At 45.1% G+C, this 22,284-nt stretch overlaps 1 protein-coding gene across 1 annotated transcript in view; it reads left to right on the top strand.

Annotated features, from left to right (window-relative positions):
* The window catches only part of LOC149429938 (uncharacterized), a 52,833-nt gene that overhangs the window by 14,690 nt on the left and 15,859 nt on the right, over window positions 1–22,284 (top strand). Inside the window, 12 exon segments of the mRNA XM_089666370.1 lie at window positions 1,811–2,109; window positions 3,042–3,153; window positions 3,569–3,703; window positions 3,790–3,913; window positions 4,030–4,229; window positions 4,319–4,546; window positions 4,626–4,776; window positions 4,893–5,092; window positions 5,267–5,494; window positions 5,649–5,784; window positions 8,763–9,888; window positions 12,910–12,916. Coding sequence (XP_089522496.1) covers window positions 1,811–2,109; window positions 3,042–3,153; window positions 3,569–3,703; window positions 3,790–3,913; window positions 4,030–4,229; window positions 4,319–4,546; window positions 4,626–4,776; window positions 4,893–5,092; window positions 5,267–5,494; window positions 5,649–5,784; window positions 8,763–9,888; window positions 12,910–12,916 — 2,946 coding nt within the window.

Here is a 22,284-nt window from a genome sequence, read left to right as displayed (position 1 = left end):
AATGAATTTTCTGTTGCTGGCCGGGAAGTCATCATTTACGTTGGGTATCCAGTGGGAACAAGCGTGTCAACGTGGTTTGAGTTGGCAGGCATCATTTATTGTGAATACTTCCTTGTGTTTTTTTTTTTAAAAAACAATTTTTCAAAGGTGTGCATACTTACTTTAGTATGTAGCAGAGTACCCTTTGACCAGAGATAGCAGGGCCCTTAAACTACATAACCCACAATCCCCTGGGCTCCCATCATCTGCTGGAGTTCTGGCCAAGCCCAGGGAATACAATTTGCATCTCCTAATGCCTCAATGGGACTGTGCATAATGTAGCAGCTGTGACTAGGAGAGCCAGCTGTGACCTGGTACAGGTACCAAATGGTGACCAGAACCCCCAGGGGCATAAGAGTACGTAGCACTAACATAAGTCCTAGTAACACTGGTGACTAGATGAAGATCTAGACAATTGGATCAGGAGATTGAAGAGTCTGATCCGATTATACGGGATTTCTACCAAGCAACAGGCAGAGCTGACTATCAATGCCCAGGAAGGGGAGGCAAGGAATGCTTTGGGAGGACCAAGACTCCCTAGACAACCAGTCAACCACACAAACCATTACAAAATGTGCAGGATGAATTTTGGGGTGACCTGATGCATTTGTTTGTGTGTCTGGTCCCCTTTAAAATCCATATCAGACCACTATTAAAGGTTATGGCCTGGTATGCATTTTGAAGGGATGAGCAGCATCTTTAGTATCATTGGAAAAAAAGATCCATCTCAGTGAGATAAAGTAAGCCCCATTGTTGGCGTTAGTAAAAACCTGAGCCCAGCTTTGGTGGTCAGTGGTGGTACTTACCTGATCCCACCCTCCCACTGCCTCTCTGCTGATGTCGGAGTTCTACTTCCACTGTCAGAGAGGAGATGACGGCTCCCAACAGTCTGGTATAATTGCAGTTCCTGGTGATGGAACCCGGAGAGTGTTCCAGCCGTCATCACCCCACTGCCACTCTGCACAGAGTCCTGCAACCTGCGTAATGCAGATACGATGGGACAGGAGCCAAAATCCTGGGACTATCCTGCAATAATGGCAGATAAGGACACGATGGAAAAGTAGCAAATATACCAAGACTGTCCTGCTAAATTTTCTTGGGGCTGGAGTGGAACCTGCGAGACGAGGACATGGTTGGACAGTAGCAGACGAGGACATGGTTGGACAGTAGCAGACGAAGACATGGTTGGACAGTAGCAGACGAGGACATGGTTGGACAGTAGCAGACGAAGACATGGTTGGACAGTAGCAGACGAGGACATGGTTGGACAGTAGCCAAAATTCCTGGACTGTCTTGCAAATCATTCTAAAGCTGCAGTTCACCTGAGCTCCACAAGATGGTGATCTCACATATTCTGCGATAGGAAGACTCTATGGAATACAGACAAGAAGTGATGTCAGGAATAAATAAGAAGTAGAGAGGAGACGGTGGAAGTGGCAGCAGAGGAGGTAGTAAGATGTTATTTCCTATTTACACCCAGTAACCCCCTGTCAGGGATCCGGGTGTGACCAGAAATGTGTGGACTGACACAGGGAAGTAGCAGGCTTCAGGAACACATGCGTAGTCAGGGCTGGAGAGGTGGAATGGTCAGGCGGGCCGCAAGGCACTGTCAGGCACCGCCCGGCGGGATCTCTAGTGACCAACAGAACAGGATTCCCCAGGGCGCGGAGTCTAAGCCCCAGTCTGCCAAGTCAGCAACGTGTGGGTAGTGAGGTACTGGAGGTGCAGGCAGAGAATAGTCAGGGTCACAAGCCGGGTTCAGTAACTCACAGGCAGCGCGGTACAGAGGATCAGGCAGAAGGATGGTCAGGCAAGCCAGGGGTTCAACAGGAGATGGTCAGCAGAGGTCAGGAACAAAGCAGGGTCAGCAACTAGGCAGATAGGCAGGACCACAGGATACCAGGTACAGGGGCTCATAGGAAACATACACCAAGGCACTGACTGCAGGTCTGGTCATTCCTTAAATACACCTCCTGCAATCAGCCCCAGGTGTTGGCTGATTGCAGGAGTGAGCTTCTGGCTGCTGAGAGCACCCGCTGGTCAGCCCTGGTACTGCAGCCCACACGGCAGGTGAGTCCCACCACCAGTGCTGAGTCCATTCCTGACACCCCCCCTGTCATGTCCACCCTCTTCTTCCATAATCATGTCCGTCCCCTTCCTCCATGGTCATGTCCGTCCCCTTCCTCCATAGTCATGTCCGTCCTCTTCCTCCATAGTCATGTCCGTCCTCTTCCTCCATAGTCACTCTGACGTCTTTTATCTCCAGCAGATGATGATACACACATATATAATGTGGGAACCCAGATTAACACCTTCGGGGGCAGAACATTCCCCCACTTCCGGGGGCGGGATGTTCCCTTCATTGTGGTGTCACCTTCTCATCTTAGCAGTCTCTTGTAACGAGGGACGAGAATCAGACTCGGGTTGGACTGAAATTTGATCCCAATTTCCAGGATTAGAATTTTGGTTGAATTTGTGGTTGAATAAATTTGGTTCTCCCCCATAAAATTATTGTGGTGTGACTCTTGTCTTTATTTTCAGGTTCTCCTGATAATAGGCAAGGCAACCACTACACACATAAAGTAGCACAGACCTGGTTATCTGGCACAATAGGACAGACACTTCTATCACTAGATTTCAGACACATACAGAAGCAGTTAAATTATTAGAACACCTGAACACTTGTCTAATAGTTTCTGCTTCTGATCTGGATGAAATATAAAAGCAAAAACCCCTGCCTGAAAGGTGATGCAGTCCAATTCTGTCTCTACTTCCTGGAAGCGCCCCTTTATAAAAATACCAGAAGGACAGGAAGTACCTGTTTATAATCAATTTAGTGATATTTGCTGAGAAACAGCTATTTACAAATACAGACAATAGAGGGAAGATGCTCCCTACACATGTGCCAATTCCAATTGTGAGCAGCCCACCTATTAACCCCTTAAATCTCCATCCGAATATTGTACAACCAAAGCAATCCAGATAATTTTTTTTGTCTACAGAGAAATCTGCATAGATCACATGACCTCAGTAAGGATGAAGGAAGACCACAGTCACATGACTGAGAGGATACTAAACCTCACCCTGGAGATCATCTTCCTGCTGACCGGAGAGGTGAGGAGGATTCTGGGAGGTCATATGACATCACTCTTATCTCTAGTAATAAAACAAAGACCTGACCGGAGAGGTGAGGAGGATTCTGGGAGGTCATATGACATCTTTTATCTCTATTAATAAAACACAGACCTGACCGGAGAGGTGAGGAAGATTTTGGGAGGTCACATGACATCACTCTTATCTCTATTAATAAAACAAAGACCTGACCGGAGAGGTGAGGAGGATTATGGGAGGTCACATGACATCACTCTCATCTCTATTAATAAAACACAGACCTGACCGGAGAGGTGAGGAGGATTCTGGGAGGTCACATGACATCACTCAGCTCTATTAATAAAACACAGACCTGACCGGAGAGGTGAAGAGGATTCTGGGAATGTGACATGATATTACTGTTTTTGCTTGAATACAGAGATTTCCTCTTCTGGAGTCAGGTGATCATATGACCATCACAGTGCCTCCATGTGACTCCCTAAAACCCAAGAAACACAACATGCAGAAGATTCTAGAAGTCACCAAGAAGATGATGGAGCTGCTGACAGGAGAGGTGAGCGGTGCCGGGAATTCTGGGACATTCTCCAGTAACAGACAAGGGATGTGTCTGGATGGTGACTGTATCATTGTGTGTGTCAGGTTCCTATAAGGTGTCAGGATGTCACTGTCTATTTCTCCATGGAGGAGTGGGAGTATTTAGAAGGACACAAGGATCTCTACAAGGACGTCATGATGGACAATCAGCCGCCCCTCACATCACCGGGTAAGAGGAGACTTCATTGTAAAGGAGAGAGCAGTACGGAGGATACACCTAGATCCCCCATCATCTGATAAACACATAGAAACAATGGATTCAGTCAGTGTGTGTGTTTCCTACAGATGGATCCAGTCATGGGAACCCACCAGTGAGATGTCCCCGTCCTCTGTATTCCCAGGATTCCACACAGGAAGGTCACACCATCCCTCACCATCATCAGGTAGATGGATCCAGTCATGGGAACCCACCAGAGAGATGTCCCCGTCCTCTGTATTCCCGGAATTCCACACAGGAAGGTCACACCATCCCTCACCATCATCAGGTAGATGAGGAACAATCACTGATAGTATCAGTAGGATCTGTACATTATCTGCATTGTTACCATTGATGGCATTTTTATTATATAATCAGAGTGGAAACCTGAGAGATTGTAAATTTGATGTTAAAGAAAACATAAAAGAGGAGGATGATGAGGATGGGGGGATGGAGGAGTCAGAGTTTCTAAAAGGACACAAAGATCTGTACCAGGACACCATGGTGGAGTCATCCAGCTACAGGAACCCACCAGAGAGATGTCCCCGTTCTTTATATTTTCGGGATTCCACACAGGAAGATCACACCATCCCTCACCATCATCAGGTAGATGAGGAACAATTATTGGTAGTTATGATTTATACAAAGCATGTTTGTTACAATGAATGTCTTTTTATATATTCAGAGTGGAATCCTCGGGGATTATAATATTGTTGTTAAAGAAGAGTATAAAGTGGAGGACGGGGAGTATGGAGTGATGGAGGAGCTTTCAGAAGGACACAAGGATCTCTACAAGGACGTCATGATGGACAATCAGCCGCCCCTCACATCACCGGGTAAGAGGAGACTTTATTGTAAAGGAGAGAGCAGTACGGAGGATCCACCTAGATCCCCCATCATCTGATAAACACATAGAAACAATGGATTCAGTCAGTGTGTGTGTTTCCTACAGATGGATCCAGTCATGGGAACCCACCAGAGAGGTGTCCCCGTCCTCTGTATTCCCGGGATTCAACACAGGAAGGTCACATCATCCCTCACCATCATCAGGTAGATGGATCCAGTAATGGGAACCCACCAGAGAGATGTCCCCGTCCTCTGTATTCCCAGGATTCCACACAGGAAGATCACACCATCCCTCACCATCATCAGGTAGATGGATCCAGAAGTAGGAACCCACCAGAGAGATGTCCCCACCCTCTGTAGTCCCAGGATTCCACACAGGGAGATCACACCATTCCTCACCATCATCAAGTAGATAGTATCATTAGGATCTGTAGATTATCTGCATTGTTACCATTGATATCATTTTTATTATATATTCAGAGTGGAAACCTGAGCGATCCTAAAGTTGATGTTAAAGAAGAGATAAAAGAGGAGGAGGATGAGGATGGGGTGATGGAGGAGTCAGAGCTTCTAAAAGAACACAAAGATCTGTACCAGGACACCATGGTGGAGTCATCCAGCTACAGAAACCCACCAGAGAGATTCCCCTGTCCTCTGGATTCCCGGGATTCCACAGAGGAAGGTCACACCATCCCTCACCATCATCAGGTCGGTGGAGTTGAGGGTCTGGAACATAAAGTGATGGAACACTCTGACATGTGGAGACGATGTGTGGACTCTACAAGATGATATTTTCTATGTGATCTCACATCATAAATCCTTCTATATTACAGATGTTATTTCTGCCATTCTGTTGGTTTAGGGTGAAGATCTGATGAAGATGAAAGTTGAGGGTGAAGTAGAAGAGACGTATGTGAGGGATGATCAGCAATATACGGAGGAGGCTGGAATGATGAGGACATTCAAAGAGGAGGACACTCCTACAGAGATCAGCACAGGTGAGACACAATATATTCTTCTGTTATCTCTGCTCTGTTACTGCACACTGATTGGTCCAGAGTAGGGAGGGAGATGAGTGATATCAGCCAATAATAGGTTGACAGTAGTCACTGATACCAATTATGCACATTAGATCTTCTCTCCTCTCAGATAAACCCCCTTCTCTGTGCTGCAGACACAATTGATATACTCAGACATGATTTGTGTAGATTCTGGGGGACATCTGGCAGTATTCGGTTGTATTTCATTCCTAGTTACAGTAGCCTAGATATAATAACACAGATTGTGCCTTTCTTAGGTCGGTCCCTAGAGATACAAATACATTTCACAGATCGATGTCCAAAAGCTGAGCAGTCAGTATATCATCAATAAAATGATCATAACAAAAATGGTGCAAACAGCAAGGTGGCACGGTCCACAATTGGTCAATGTAGCACAATAGTGAAAGAGATCGCAGCCATAAGGCTGATGATATTGGTTGGCCTGGGTGACAGACATGGCATCTGTCCGGTAATGGAAACGTAGATTCTGTTGGAAATAGAAATAAAAAGAGAAGAAAGAGTAAAAAGGAGGAAAAGAGCTTGAGGAGGGGTGTGACGTGGGGAATATCCAGCCCACTGGGGGGCCACTTATGCTGCTGTGATTTATAGCTCAATTTTAACATAAAATCCTACATACAGTCTTGCTGGGGTAATACATAAATAGTAATATAAAAACTGAAACACTTATCTTTCCAGGAGGAAATACTGCTGCAAGCTCCCTGCAGTGTTTTTGTGTTGTATCAAATGCCATTTATGCTTTGACATACTGCACCTCCTTAGACCCAGTCTGCTGACTTGGCAACCTCCACAGGCAGCTTAATTCTTCAATAAGGCACAAAAGTTGATTCCATTGGAATTTTACTTTAGCTAGTTTCAGTGCAAAGGATGCTTTTTTAGCCTTTTGAAGTATTAAAAGACATTGACTTTCCTAAGCCCTGTCTCTGCAAAGTACTAACATTGAATGAGGGAACATGGAAGAAATGCAAGTCCTGCTGGAAAATGAAGTCAGCATCCCCATAAAGCTTGTCTGCAGAAGGAAGCATGAAGTGCTCCAAAATCTCCTGGTAGACGGCTGCATTGACCCTGGACTTAATGAAGCACAGTGAACCAACACCAGCAGATGACATGGCTCCCCAAATCAACACAGACTGTGGAAACTTCACACTGGACTTCAAGCATCTTGCAGTGTGGGCCTCTCCATTCTTCCTCCATACTCGGGGTCCTTGGGCCTCTCCATTCTTCCTCCATACTCGGGGTCCTTGGGCCTCTCCATTCTTCCTCCATACTCGGGGTCCTTGTGCCTCTCCATTCTTCCTCCTTACTCGGGGTCCTTGGGCCTCTCCATTCTTCCTCCATACTCGGGGTCCTTGGGCCTCTCCATTCTTCCTCCATACTCGGGCTCCTTGTGCCTCTCCATTCTTCCTCCATACTCGGGGTCCTTGTGCGTCTCCATTCTTCCTCCATACTCGGGGTCCTTGTGCGTCTCCATTCTTCCTCCATACTCGGGGGCCTTGTGCCTCTCCATTCTTCCTCCATACTCGGGGTCCTTGTGCCTCTCCATTCTTCCTCCATACTCGGGGTCCTTGGGCCTCTCCATTCTTCCTCCATACTCTGGGTCCTTATGCCTCTCCATTCTTCCTCCATACTCGGGGTCCTTGTGCCTCTCCATTCTTCCTCCATACCCAGGGTCCTTGGGTCTCTCCATTCTTCCTCCATACTCGGGGTCCTTGGGCCTCTCCATTCTTCCTCCATACTCGGGGTCCTTGTGCCTCTCCATTCTTCGTCCATACTCGGGGTCCTTGTGCCTTTCCATTCTTCCTCCATACTCGGGCTCCTTGGGCCTCTCCATTCCTCCTCCATACTCGGGGTCCTTGTGCCTCTTCATTCTTCCTCCATACTCGGGGTCCTTGGTTTCCAAATGAGATGCAACAGTTGCTCTCATCAGAAAAGAGGACTTTGGACCACTGAGGAACAGACCAGGTCTGTTTTTCTTTAGCCCAGGTAAGACGCTTCTGATGTTGTTTGTTGTTCAGGAGCGGCTTGACAAGAGGAATATGACATTTGAAGCCCATGTCCAGGATCCGTCTGTGTGTGGTGGCTCTTGATGCACTGACTCCAGCCTCAGTCCACTCCTTGTGAAAGTCCCCAACACTTTTGAATGGCCTTTTCCTGACAATCCTCTCCAGGCTGCGGTCATCCCTGCTGCTTGTGCACCTTTTTCTTCCACACTTTTCTCTTCCACATGACTTTCTATTAATGTGCTTTGATACAGCACTTTGGGAACATCCAACTTTTTTTGCAATTACCCTTTGAGGCTTTCCCTCCTTATGGAGGGTGTCAATGATGGTTTTTTGCACAACTGTCAGGTCAGCAGTCTTTCCCATGATTGTGATTCCTACTGAACCAGACTGAGAGACCATTTAAAGGCTCAGGAACCCTTTGCAGGTGTTATGGCTTAATTAGCTGATTGGGACACTTTGAGCCGAGAACATTGCACCTTTTCACAAGATTCTCATTTTCTGAGATTGTGGATTTGGGGTTTTCATGAGCTGTAAGCCATAATCATCACAATGATGACAAATCACGGCTTGAACTATCTTGCATGGCATGTAATGAGTCTATCTCATATATTAGTTTCACCTTTTAAGTTGCTGCACTGAAATAAATGAACTTTTGCACCATATTCTAATTTTTTGCGTTTCACCTGTATATGTCAGCATACTACAAACCTTATGCAGTTCAATACAACTCAGAAAATTACATAAAAGTGGGGTTGACTATGGTCACTTGTTCTATGCTAAAGGTTCTGAACTGTGAACCTCTTGTTTATCAGAGATCACATGACCCAGTGCCTAGGCTTGTGGTTGTGTAAAGAGCATTTGAGTCTTCACTGGTTCCTGCTCTTCTGACATTGATTATGGTTTTATATTTTCCAGGATATGCCATTGAGAAGCCTTCAAAGGATCATCTAGATTGTAAAGTAGAAGAGAAGGACATCACAGGAGATTGTGCAGGAGAAAAGGCAATGAGCTCAGCTATGGATGGTGGACTTCACAGTGTGGATGGACCATTAAATCCCTCTGACTCTGAGCAACCTCGTACTGTGAGGGATGGTGCTGGAATTCAGGGGGAGGAGAAATTTTCCTGCCCTGAATGTGGGGAAAGTTTTAGCTCTAAATCAAGTTTTACTGTACATCAGAGATCTCACACGGGTGAGAAGCTTCATTCCTGTTCTGAGTGCGGGAAATGTTTCCTTTATAAATCAGAACTCGTCATACATTACAGATCTCACACGGGGGAAAAGCCAAATTCCTGCCCCCAATGTGGGAAAAGTTTTACAAAGAAATCAAATCTTTTAAGACATCAGAGATCTCACATGGGGGAGAAGCAGTGTTTCTGTCCTGAGTGCGGAAAATGTTTTTTACACAGAGCAGACCTTGTTAGACATCAGAGATCCCACACAGGGGAGAAGCCATTTCCCTGCCCCGAATGCGGAAAATGTTTTTCACAAAAATCTACTCTTGTTATACATCAAAGAACTCACACGGGGGAGAAACCATATTCCTGCCCCAAATGCGGAAAATGCTTTTCACTGAAATCAGGCCTTGTTATACATCAGAGATCTCACACGGGGGAAAAGCCGTATTCTTGCCTTGAATGCGGGAAATGTTTTTTACACAGTTCGGACCTTGTTAAACATCAGAGATCCCACACGGGGGAGAAGCCGTATTCCTGTCCCAAATGCGGGAAATGTTTTTTACAAAAATCAGACCTTGTTAAACATCAGAGATCTCACACAGGGGAGAAGCCGTATTCCTGCCCTAAATGCAAAAAATGTTTTTCACTTAAATCAGGCCTTGTTAGACACCAGAGATTGCACACGGGGGAGATGCCGTATTCTTGCTCTGAGTGCGGTAAATGTTTTTCGTGGAAATCAAAACTTATTATGCATCAGAGATCTCACACGGGGGACAAGCCGTATTCCTGCCTCGAGTGCGGAAAATGTTTTCTGCAAAAATCTGACCTTGTTAAACATCAGAGATCTCACACAGGGGAGAAGCCGTATTCCTGCCCCACATGTGGAAAATGTTTTTCATTGAAATCAGACCTTGTTAGACATCAGAGATTGCATACAGGGGAGAAGCCGTATTCCTGCCTCAAGTGCAGGAAATGTTTTACCCAGAAATCTAATCTTGTTATACATCAGAGATCTCACGGGTGTAGGGATGAGCCAAACATTCCTGGGATCACTTCACAGGAGATTATCTGAATTGCTCTTATTTTCTGATTGTTAATCTGAACCCCAGTGAAGTCAATGTTACCAGAATCTTTAGAATCACTCAGGCAATTTTTAAGGCAAATAGGCAAGACATTGTCAAAAAAGAAGGAACAGGGAGTTGTATACCAGGAAACTACAGACTAGTCAGCCTAACATCAATAGTATGTAAGATATTTGAGAGAATGGTTGGGGACTCTATACAGAAATGTCTGATAAAGGTATCATAAGTGCCTAAGAGCATTGATTTATGAATGGCCGTTCTTTTCAGATCAAGCGATTATCATTCTATGAAGAAGTAAGTAAAATATTGGATGGTGGAAGTCCAGTGTACATAGTCTCTCTTTATTTTGTAAGCAGTCCTGAATGTGGGAAATGTTTTATAGATGAATCACAACCAGGGGCGGACTGACAACTCATGGGGACCCCGGGCAATAGGGGATCATGGGGCCCCTGTGTCCTTGCCCAAACTCAAAAAAGCCCATGAAAAAGGTACCAGGGACATCTCATTGGGCCCCCTACTGACCCTAGGCCCTCGGGCAGTGCCTGAGTTTTCAAATGGTCAGTCTGCCCCTGATCACAACTTGTTATAAATCAGAGATCTCACACAGGGAAGAAGATGCTGTAATGGTAATGCGTAATGTGCCCTCACAAAGCTGTATGAAGGGGCAAGGGTGCCATATTGTTCAGACTTCTGCCATGACAGTTTGTAACACAAGTTGGCGAATAGCAGCAGTGGTTCCTCTTCCTTCATCCCCCCAGGAAGCCTCTGGTGCAATACACAGCTGTTAACTGATGCCAGAGCCTTCTTATCAGACCAGGACAGATATAGCCCCTCTCATACCTGTTAGCCCAATCCACCATTCTAGTCTGGGAACCCTAATGAAACTGTCATCCTCGCAAGCTTTAGCAATCTGGAGAACTAACAGACATTAACGCCATAAATACCTTAGTGGAAGTCTGTGTAATACACATTTCTGATCGACTGATTATCAGCCGAGACTCTAAAACTTCAGCATGTTTCATAACTTCTAAAATTATGACAGTACAGCTAGAATTACCGTATATAGTCGAGTATAAGCCGAGTTTTTCAGCACATTTTTTGTGCTGAAAAACGGCCCCCTCGGCTTATACTCGAGTCAACGTCTGCAGATGTCTAGCAGGGGGCGCTGCTTCTAAAGCCAGTGCTTCTCAAATAGTGGGGCACGCCCCCCAGGGGGGGCGCGAGGCTCCGTCAAGGGGGGCTTGTACAAGGGTGGGCAGAGGGCTGCTGTCTCTTACCTGGCTCCCACGATGATCCATCCAGGAAGCGCTGCTCCTTTCGTCACTCCGGCCACTCCCTCACTCCTGCCGCTCGGCTCCGCCTCCTCACCGGTGATTGGCTACCAGAACTGTAGCTCAGGAAAGGTACACAGGCGGCCAATCACGGGCGAGGAGGCGGAGCCGAGCGGACCCGCGAAAATCGAGTGAGGGAAAAGCCGGTAAGTGTGCAGTGCAGAGGTGCTGCTGCAACCACATATGCTGGCTGCAGCAGCACCATACTGCAACAGGGGTCAGCAAGTGTCATTGGTGTCAGTGGGAGGAATAGTGCCGCATCATTGGTGTCACTGATACTAATGATGGGGCATTATTCCTCCCACTGACACCAACGATGGGGCACTATTCCTCCCACTGACACCAATGATGGGGCACTATTCCTCCCATTGATACTAATGATGGGGCATTATTCCTCCCACTGACACCAACGATGGGGCACTATTCCTCCCAGTGATACCAATGATGGGGCACTATTCCTCCCACTGACACCAATGATGGGGCACTATTCCTCCCACTGACACCAATGATGGGGCACTATTCCTCCCACTGATACCAATGATGGGGCACTATTCCTCCCACTGACACCAATGATGGGGCACTATTCCTCCCACTGATACCAATGATGGGGCACTATTCCTCCCACTGACACCAATGATGGGGCACTATTCCTCCCACTGATACTAATGATGGGGCACTATTCCTCCCACTTTATTTTTTACATTGACTAGTAGGTGCCTCATTTCCCACCCTCGGCTTATACTCGAGTCAATAGTATTTCTCAGTTTTTTGTGGTAAAATTAGGTACCTCGGCTTATATTCGGGTCGGCTTATACTCGAGTATATACGGTAAGTCATATTCACCTGCATCAGTTATTGGGTAGCATTTTGAACCCAAACACCCCTATGCTAAGAGGTATTAGAGTGGAGTAGGTGTTCACACCCTTCCTATGAGAAATAGATCTCTGAGACCTGTCATATCTATATCAATTTTGAAGCTAATTTCATGCTGGACAATAATCCACATAGAAGACTATAAATGATAGGTTTTCAGAAATAAGAATTCTTATAAGAAACTGTATTTGGTCATAAACGTGGTGACCTCCCAGCACCCACCCCTAATCCGGATGATTGGTCAGATGGTATCTGTCAACACCACCCTTGATGTCAGATAAAAAAGAGATTGCAAGCAGATTTGATAGCTCTCGTTTTAACATCAATCAAGGAACACCTAACCGGACTTGAGAGAGCAACTGTACTGTTTTTGCTTGATCAATTGGACTCTGCAAAAACCAAGGATTTTGCAAATATTCATCATTTTCAACTCCTTTTAATTATCTGTTGCTTTATTGTCTCGTTTGAGTTTCTGCCTGCTCAGTAAAAAGGGTGGTGGCGGCAGCTTAAAGAGTTAATTGCTCTCAGATTGCTTGCACCTAGATTGTAACAGTGTGGTGTAAGATTGGCCAGTCCTTTGTCACGAGTTGGAAGGGCAGGAGTCGAGTACCGCATTTGTCACATGTATTCTTGCCCTAAGTGTAGAAAATGTTTTCCAGATAATAAACACCTTGTTAGCCATCAGAGAACTCACAGAGGAATGTAGGGATGAGTCGAACATTCCTGATTTCAGATCCCAGGAGGTTTGCTGAACCCATGGTAGTGGTGAATAGAGATGAGCGAATCGAACTTGGCGAAGTGGAATTCGTTTCGAATATTAGGAAAAATTCGATTCGCATCGAATCCGAATTTTAGCAAACTTCGGATGCACGAATCGAATTTTCCCCGATCAGCCGGCAAAAGTGTCACTGCAGAGAGCTCCGCTATTTCTGACAGTTCTCTGACAGTTCTGACAGTTCATTTACAGCGGTTGAAACATTGTATCTATTTGTTTCCATTTAGGATACAGATGTTTTTATTCGGAAATAAATAGATACAATGTTTCAACCGCTGTAAATGAACTGTCAGAGAACTGTCAGAAATAGCGGAGCTCTCTGCAGATACACTTTTTGCTGTACTGGAATTCTTCTTCTTTTCATTCTTCTTCTTCTTTTCATTCTTCTTCTTCTTCTTTTCATTCTTCTTCTTTTCATTCTTCTTCTTCTTCTTTTCATTCTTCTTTTCATTCTTCTTCTTCTTCTTTTCATTCTTCTTCTTTTCATTCTTCTTCTTCTTTTCATTCTTCTTTTCATTCTTCTTCTTCTTTTCATTCTTCTTCTTCTTCTTTTCATTCTTCTCATTCTTCTTTTAATTCTTCTTTTCATTCTTCTTCTCATTCTTCTTTTCATTCTTCTTCTTTTCATTCTTCTTCTTCTTCTTTTCATTCTTCTTCTTCTTTTCATTCTTCTTCTTCTTCTTTTCATTCTTCTTCTTCTTCTTTTTATTCTTCTTCTTTTCATTCTTCTTCTTCTTCTTTTCATTCTTCTTCTTCTTCTTTTCATTCTTCTTCTTTTCATTCTTCTTTTCATTCTCCTTCTTCTTTTCATTCTTCTTCTTCTTCTTTTCATTCTTCTTTTCATTCTTCTTCTTTTTATTCTTCTTCTTTTCATTCTTCTTCTTCTTTTCATTCTTCTTCTACTTCTTTTCATTCTTCTTTTCATTCTTCTCATTCTTCTTTTAATTCTTCTTTTCATTCTTCTTTTCATTCTTCTTTTCATTCTTCTTTTCATTCTTCTTCTTCTTCTTTTCATTCTTCTTCTTCTTTTCATTCTTCTTCTTCTTCTTTTCATTCTTCTTTTCATTCTTCTTCTTCTTCTTTTCATTCTTCTTCTTCTTCTTTTCATTCTTCTTTTCATTCTTCTTCTTCTTCTTTTCATTCTTCTTCTTTTCATTCTTCTTCTTCTTCTTTTCATTCTTCTTCTTCTTCTTTTCATTCTTCTTCTTCTTCTTCTTCGTCGTGCCCCGTGACTGCCCAAATGAGTGAAGTGTGCGGTGATTCTAAGATCGACGGCACTCATCTGCATGTCATACTGACTGACAGTATTATTTCTCTTCCCCAGCAGACTCCAAGGGCATTTAAATTAAAGGTACAGTGTTCTGCACTAATATAAAGGCTCTCTGAAGCCTAGAAACCCTTTAAATAAGTTAAATTCGCGGCGAATAAATTCACATCGAATCGAATTTCTCCCGCAAATTCGGCGAATCAGCCGAATCGAATTTTTGAATAATTCGCTCATCTCTAGTGGTGAACCCAGGGGCGGACTGACCATTTGGAAACTCGGGCACTGCCCGAGGGCCCGGGGTCAGTAGGGGCCCCATGAGATGCCCCTGGTAGCTTTTTCATAGGCTTTTTTGAGTTTGGGCAAGGACACAGGGGCCCCATGATCCCCTATTGCCCGGGGGCCCCATGAGTTGTCAGTCCGCCCCTGGGTGAAGCTGAAGCCAATTTCTAGTATGTATCTTTTAGGATATAGAGTACATACACAGTGCAAGACCGTGTCTACAGTATGAAGCATTTCTTAGAGCTGCAGCTCCGCACAAGTTGGTGATCTCACTTATACCGAGGGGATGCAAACCCAGTGTAAAAATGTGCTCTGCTTGGAGTGTCTTGATTCCAAGAAGGAAGACCAACTCTTACAAGGGTTGGGTTTATTTACAAACAGGGATAAAACTACATAATAGTTACAAGTAAGGAATTGGCGTAATATACAATGGGTAGGGAGAAGGACTGGGGAAAGGAATGAGATCTATTAGTTCTTATACACACATCCTCACACATTCTATTCTCTCATGCCAGGGCCCTTTTTGTCCAGACTTGAGACCCATGCCCCCAGCTGGGGGTTGGTAATTGCAGTCAGCGATATCTTGAACAAAAGGTTATAAAGCTCCTTCCTGTCCCAGGTTTATAATTGGATTCCTGTTCAGATGTCCACATGGTCTTCCAGCCCAGGAAGTAAACTGTCATTGTACCCAGATCTGGGCAGTAAACCCCTGCAGGGGGTCCTAGTAGTCAGAATGTCCACTCCACTCTTCCGCTGTCAGTAACCACACTGTCCAGGTGTGGGGGCTGGGGTCTTACTAGTCAAATGTTAACCACTTCCAGTCCGGACACTTTTACCCCCTTCCTGTCCAGGGCAATTTTCAGCTTTCAGCGCTATCACACTTTGAATGACAATTGCGCGGTCATGCAATACTGTACCCATATGAATTTTTTACCATTTTTTTTAGACAGATAAAGCTTTATTTTGGTGGTATTTATTCACCGCTGGGATTTTTATTTTTTTTACTATGTAAATGAAAAAGTCCAAAAATTTTGAAAAAAAGTGTTTTTTTAAATAAAATTTTGCAAATAAATAATATTTCATCATAAATCTTGGCCAAAATTTATTCCGTTATTTTTTTAGTAAAAAAAAAAATCCAAATTAGTTTATAACCAAAAATTATAATTTTTATTTTATTTTTTTTATATTATTATTTTTTATTTATTATTTTTTTTTTACATACTGTCACCCTAGCAGTACAGTATCACCATGGTGACACTGTACTACTTGTGGGGGGTGATGAAGATTTTTTTTTTTTTTTTACACTGATTGCTTTTACACCCATATAGGATGTAAAAGCAATCATTTCTCTTTCTCTCTGTCTGCATTCTTGCAGTCATTGAGAAGTACTGAGTGAGCTGTGATTTGGTCACAGCTTGTCACATGGTACAAGGCTGTTGTGAATAGCCTTGTACCATGTGACCTCTGTGATGATTCACAGATTTCACACGTAGTAAGCAATGATGTCACAAGTGACATCTTGCTTACTACGTTGCATGTGATCACTGATTCGACAATCAGTGATCACATGATCGGGACCTCGTACAGAGGTCCCGTCCGACGATCGGTGTTTCGCTGTGTCCGGAGGACACAGCGGGCACCGGATCGCGGTGCTGCACGGTCCCAGGGAGCGCGCACAGCTAGAAAAGGCGGGTGCCATTTATTAACGGCAACCCACCCCTGGAGTGCCACCGCCCTGCCGTTTATCAACAGCAGGCGGACGGCAAGAGGTTAAGGAACTCGTGTATTTACCTAGCCCCTGTTGAAGTTGGCTAGCTGTGCAAATGTCCATATTTTAGTTCATGTCCAAACTGCAATTATATAAATTTTTATCGAATATTATGTAACGGAACCGACCACAGACTGCACTTGGGTACTTCCGTTATAATATTGCTTCCCCATCCGAACACCGACACCACAGCCAACCAAACAAGACTAGATGACACCAATCTGTCTGAACATGGAACTTTTTATTTGAAACTCAAACTGGCTTTTTATACGCTCGGGACAATCCCCCCTCCCTGTATAATGACACAGGGTGGGGCAATCTACACTTAGCAACAAGAGACACTCAGGTATTAAAACATCACACTAGCAGTCAGTCCCATCAGGAGGGAGGGCTGCTGAAGACATCCCCCCACTAAGCTAATACACATAAACACATACATCCTATAATAGTTTGCTCCCAAGCAAGACACAAAATAGAACAATGGGATGCAATCACATAACACCAAACAATCCACAACCCCCAACCCAATATTAGGACAGATCACCCTGTACCCCTAACAGGCACAGGGTGACTTACACCTAAGAGGGATATGGGGAGCTGAGACAGGGGTCTCCCCACCTCTCTAAAGTGAGCTGTGGTCCATGGGCCCCCCACCCAAAGTGACTCCTGTCACATATTACACCCAGAAAGCCTCTAAGGGTAAAAAAATCTTAATGTCTAAGCACAATTTTGCAACGTTGACATGTTAGTATCCTCACAACTACTTTGTACATCCAGATGAATTATACCTTGTTTTTTTTCAGGACAAATTGGGCTTTCATTTTGGTGGTAAATGGTAATGAATCTCTCCTGATTTTTTTTTTATTATCAAAGGAAAACTGGTCCAAAATAGTAAAAAAAAAAACATATACCATATGTGTATGTTATTTGTACCCATAGTACAGTCCAGAAACAATAGTGCACACTTTATTTACCTAAAACACACTGACACTAATACTAATTAAAAAGAAAAATCCTGTCCTTTGACCCTGACCGCAATACTTACCCTGGCACTGAACTAGATCAAACCTTGATCTAGGTATTTTTTAATTTTTTTTTTTGTAACATTTTTTTCTCTCTATGCCAGGAGTTGGAGATATACTGTATCTCTCTCCTCCATTCATAGAAAAAAAAACAAGGGGGGCGGGCTATACAGTGACTGATCACTGTGATAGCCAATCAGAGGCTAGCACAGCGATCATGTGACCCAGAATCAGGAGTCCTGGGTCCCGATCGCTAGAACGGGACCCGGGGCTCTCAGTGACACCGTGGTCTTTGTGCTGGGAACGCGGCACGCTCCCAGCACAAACACAGGTACACAAATATGCAGTCCCACGGAAAAAGCCCAGTTCTGTGACGCCGCATATTTGTGTGACATCGGCGCCAAGGGGTTAATTAATACGTGTTGGGTTTTAAAGAGATGAGGCGGCAACCCTACTGGTGATGGAACCCAGGGACTGCTCCAGCCGTCATCACCTCACTGCTACTCTGCATCCTGGAACCTGCGAGATCTGGATGCGCCTGAATCCCGGGACTGTCCTGCAGCATCCAGGACACCAGGCAACAATGACATTTAAACTGAGCTTTCTTAAAGCTGAAGATTCTCTGAGCTTCACAAGATGGTGATCTCACTTCCACCCAGACAGGAAGTCTCTATGAAAAGCAGGAAGTGATGTCAGGTACAGCCAGGATGTGATGTCAGGTACAGACAGGAAGTGATGTCAGGTACAGACAGGAAGTTCCGGGTGAGAGGCGATTGGGGAGGAAGTAGAGAGGAGACGTTGGTGGAAGTGGCAACAGAGGAGGTAATGAGATGTTATTTCCTATTTACACCCAGTAACTCCCCCGTCATGTCCGTCCTCTTCCTCCATAGCCGCGTCCGTCCTCTTCCTCCATGGTCACCTCCATCCTCTTCCTCCATGGTCGCGTCCGTCCTCTTCCTCCATGGCCGCGTCCGTCCTCTTCCTCCGTGGCCGCGTCCGTCCTCTTCCTCCGTGGCCGCGTCCGTCCTCTTCCTCCATGGCCGCGTCCGTCCTCTTCCTCCATGGCCGCGTCCGTCCTCTTCCTCCATGGCCGCGTCCGTCCTCTTCCTCCATGGTCGCGTCCGTCCTCTTCCTCCATGGTCGCGTCCCTCCTCTTCCTCCATGGTCGCGTCCGTCCTCTTCCTCCATAATCGCGTCCGTCCTCTTCCTCCATAATCACGTCCGTCCTCTTCCTCCATAGTCACGTCCGTCCTCTTCCTCCATAGTCACGTCCGTCCTCTTCCTCCATAGTCACGTCCGTCCTCTTCCTCCATAGTCACGTCCGTCCTCTTCCTCCATGGTCACTGTGACGTCTTTTATCTCCAGCCGATGATGATACACACATATATAGTGTGGGAACCCAGATTAACTCCTGGCCTACCGGGTACTTTCACCCCCTTCCTGTTCAGACCAATTTTCAGCTTTCAGCATTGTCGCATTTTGAATGACAATTGCGCGGTCATGCAACACTGTACCCATGTAAAATTTTTATCTTTTTTTCACACAAATATAGCTTTCTTTTGGTGGTATTTACTCACCACTGGGTGTTTTATTGTTTGTGCTATAAATAAAAAAATAGCAAAAAAAATGTGAAAAAAAGTTTTTCTTTGTTTCTATTATAAAATTTTGCAAACAAGTAATTTTTCTCCTTCACTGATGTGCGTTGATGAGGCTGCACTCATAGGCAGCACTGATGGGCACTGATAGGCAGCACTGATGAGGTGGCACAGATAGGCAACACTGATATGCAACAATGATAGGCACTGATGAGCTGGCACTGATGCTGCTGCACTGATACGCAACAAGGATGGGCACTGATAGGCTGCACTGATGAGCTGGCACTGATGATGCACTGATACTCAACAATGAAAGGCACTGATAGGCTGCACTGATGAGCTGCCACTGATGATGCACTGATACTCAACAATGATAGGCACTGATAGGCTGCACTGATGAGCTGGCACTGATGCTGCTGCACTCATACGCAACAATGATGGGCACTGATAGGCTGCACTGATGAGCTGGCACTGATGATGCACTGATACTCAATAATGATGGGCACTGATTGGTGACACTGATGGGTGGCACTGACTGACGGCACTGCTGGGCACTTATTGGTGGCTCTGCTGGGCAGCACTAATGGGTGGCACTGCTGGGCACAGGTGGGTGGCACTACTAGGCACTGTTGGGCAGTTGTAGGCGGTACTGCTGGGCACAGGTGGGTGGCACTGCTGGGCACTGATCATCAGTGCCGATCTGTCCTCTGACAATTGGCAGTTATAGGCAGTACTTTCCTCACACTGTGACAGTGTGAGGAAAGTGCAGCTGATAACCGGCAACTGCATTTACCGATGATCTGCTGTGTCATTGGACACAGCTGATCATGTGGTAAAAGGACACTGTGATTGGCCTTTTACCACATCATGTGATCAGCTATGTCCGTAGGACAGAGATCGTGGAGATTGCCGGATGCGTGCCCTTGGGGGAGCGCGGGATGGCATGTTCTAGGAGGATGTCATATGATGCCCTCCCAGGACTGGACAACCGCGCTGTAGCTATCATTCAGTTATAGAGTGATTGGCAAGTGTTTAACCCCTTCAGGGGGCAGAACTTTTATGGGGCCAAAACATTGTATGGGGCCAAAACATTTCTCACTGAAACTGATCTGTCCTGGGTTCGGTTCGAGTTTTTTTTCGGTGAACTTTGAAGAGATTTGGATGCCAAATCCAAACCCTATTGAAATCAATGAAAGACGAATCTGTCAAATTAAAAAAAGGCAAAGGCATGGGCAACATGTACCAATGCAAAAAAAACATTTAAAAAAAATTCCATTCAACCAGGAGCAATTTTTTTTGTAGATGTTTAAAGTGAAACATTAAAAATGCCCAATTCCTTAAAATAACATGACTGGGGGTGTCCTAAATCTGCCTGTGAATGGGCATCTCTGTGATGTGCAGAAAGTGCTGCAACAGTGCTGACATTTTTTCTGTAGCATATTGTACAGCAAAAAAGAAAAAAAAAAGGGCGTAGCATTCCCATCCAAAATACATACCAGACCCTTTGTATCTGGTATGGATTTTTAGAGGGTGACCGACAACTCAAAAAAAAATGCATGAGTCCCCCTTAAAAATCCATATCAGACCCTTAGTCTGGGCATGCAAGTTGGCTGCCCAGGAAAGGGGTACAAGGGCCTCTTCTTCACAACCCTGGTGGTCATGGGGGTCAGCAGGCAAGGGGCTTATTAGATTGTGGAAACCCCCTTTAAGAATAAGGGACCCCCAGATCCTGCAGCACCCTAAGTAATTGAGTAAGGGGTATTCATTCACAAAAAAAATGTCATTTTGTCTACAGACCTGAAGGGAGCACTGTGTTGTCAGGTTGACCAGAGCCCATTGAAAGCTAAATTGGTCCCTTTCAGGGGTTCCAGGCGGCCATCTTGGGGAGAACAGTGCCACCTTTTTGATGCCAATATCCAGTAAGATTTTGGCAGCCATCTTGGACCCAGACATGCTTATATAGTACTCTCTGGATTTAGGTGCACCCACAGTGTGGGAGTGGGACAGAACCCCTCATGTCAGGGAGAGAGTAGATGCAATGGCAGGGAAAGGAACCAGTTGAGGAGGGACAGTGCAGGTTTTCTTTAAAGGGCAGCACCCTTGGGGTGGGGGTTCCAGAAACTACATCTCACCACCAAATGAACATTACACAACAACTACTGAGAACAATTCTGAAATCCTCTCCCTATGAAAGATCTCCTTGTACACCCAGCAACCTGTAAGCCTTCCATCATATTGTTTTCCATTAGAAGTACCTTGTTTTCATCCTGTGCCTCTCTATCTGTACATGATCTAGTGCCATTCCACTCATCAGTCATCTTCTAGTTTTGAACTCTACCATAAATACCATAAAAGCTATGATCAAGCATCAATGTGGTGCCGTCTGCTCCCATTTCTTGGTGTCAAATAATTTACAAAGGAATTCTCTGTCTACAGAGAAACCTGCCAAGATCACATGACCACCTCTATTAGGATGGAGGAGTACCGGAGTCACATGGCTGAGAGGATACTAAACCTCTCCCTGGAGATCATCTACCTGCTGACTGGAGAGGTAAGGAGGATTCTGGGAGGTCACATGACATCACTCTTATCTCTATTAATAAAACACAGACCTGACCGGAGAGGTGAGGAGGATTCTGGGAGGTCGAATGACATCACTCCTATCTCTATTAATAAAACACAGACCTGACTGGAGAGGTGAGGAGGATTCTGGGAGGTCACATGACATCATTCTGATCACTATTAATAAAACACAGACCTGACCGGAGAGGTGAGGAGGATTCTGGGAGGTCACATGACATCACTCTTATCTCTATTAATAAAACACGGACCTGACCGGAGAGGTGAGGAGGATTCTGGGAGGTCACATGACATCACTCTGATCGCTATTAATAAAACACAGATCTGACCGGAGAGGTGAGGAGGATTCTGGGAGGTCACATGACATCACTGATCGCTATTAATAAAACACAGATCTGACCGGAGAGGTGAGGAGGATTCTGGGAATGTGACATGTTATTGTTTTTTTAATAGAGTTTTCTTCCTGTGGAGTCTGGAGATCAATTGACCATCACATTGCCTCCACCTCACTCCCTGACACTTGCGATAAACGGAAAAAAGAAGATTCTAGAAGTCACCAAGAAGATGATGGAGCTGCTGACAGGAGAGGTGAGCGGTGCCGGGAATTCTGGGACATTCTCCAGTAACAGACAAGGGATGTGTCTGGATGGTGACTGTATCATTGTGTGTGTCAGGTTCCTATAAGGTG

The sequence above is a fragment of the Staurois parvus genome, unplaced genomic scaffold, assembly GCF_062004578.1.
Source record: "Staurois parvus isolate SC_StPar_1 unplaced genomic scaffold, SC_StPar_1.0 ptg002686l, whole genome shotgun sequence".
NCBI classification, from domain to species: domain Eukaryota; kingdom Metazoa; phylum Chordata; class Amphibia; order Anura; family Ranidae; genus Staurois; species Staurois parvus.
This window is presented reverse-complemented; position numbering and strand designations above follow the sequence as displayed.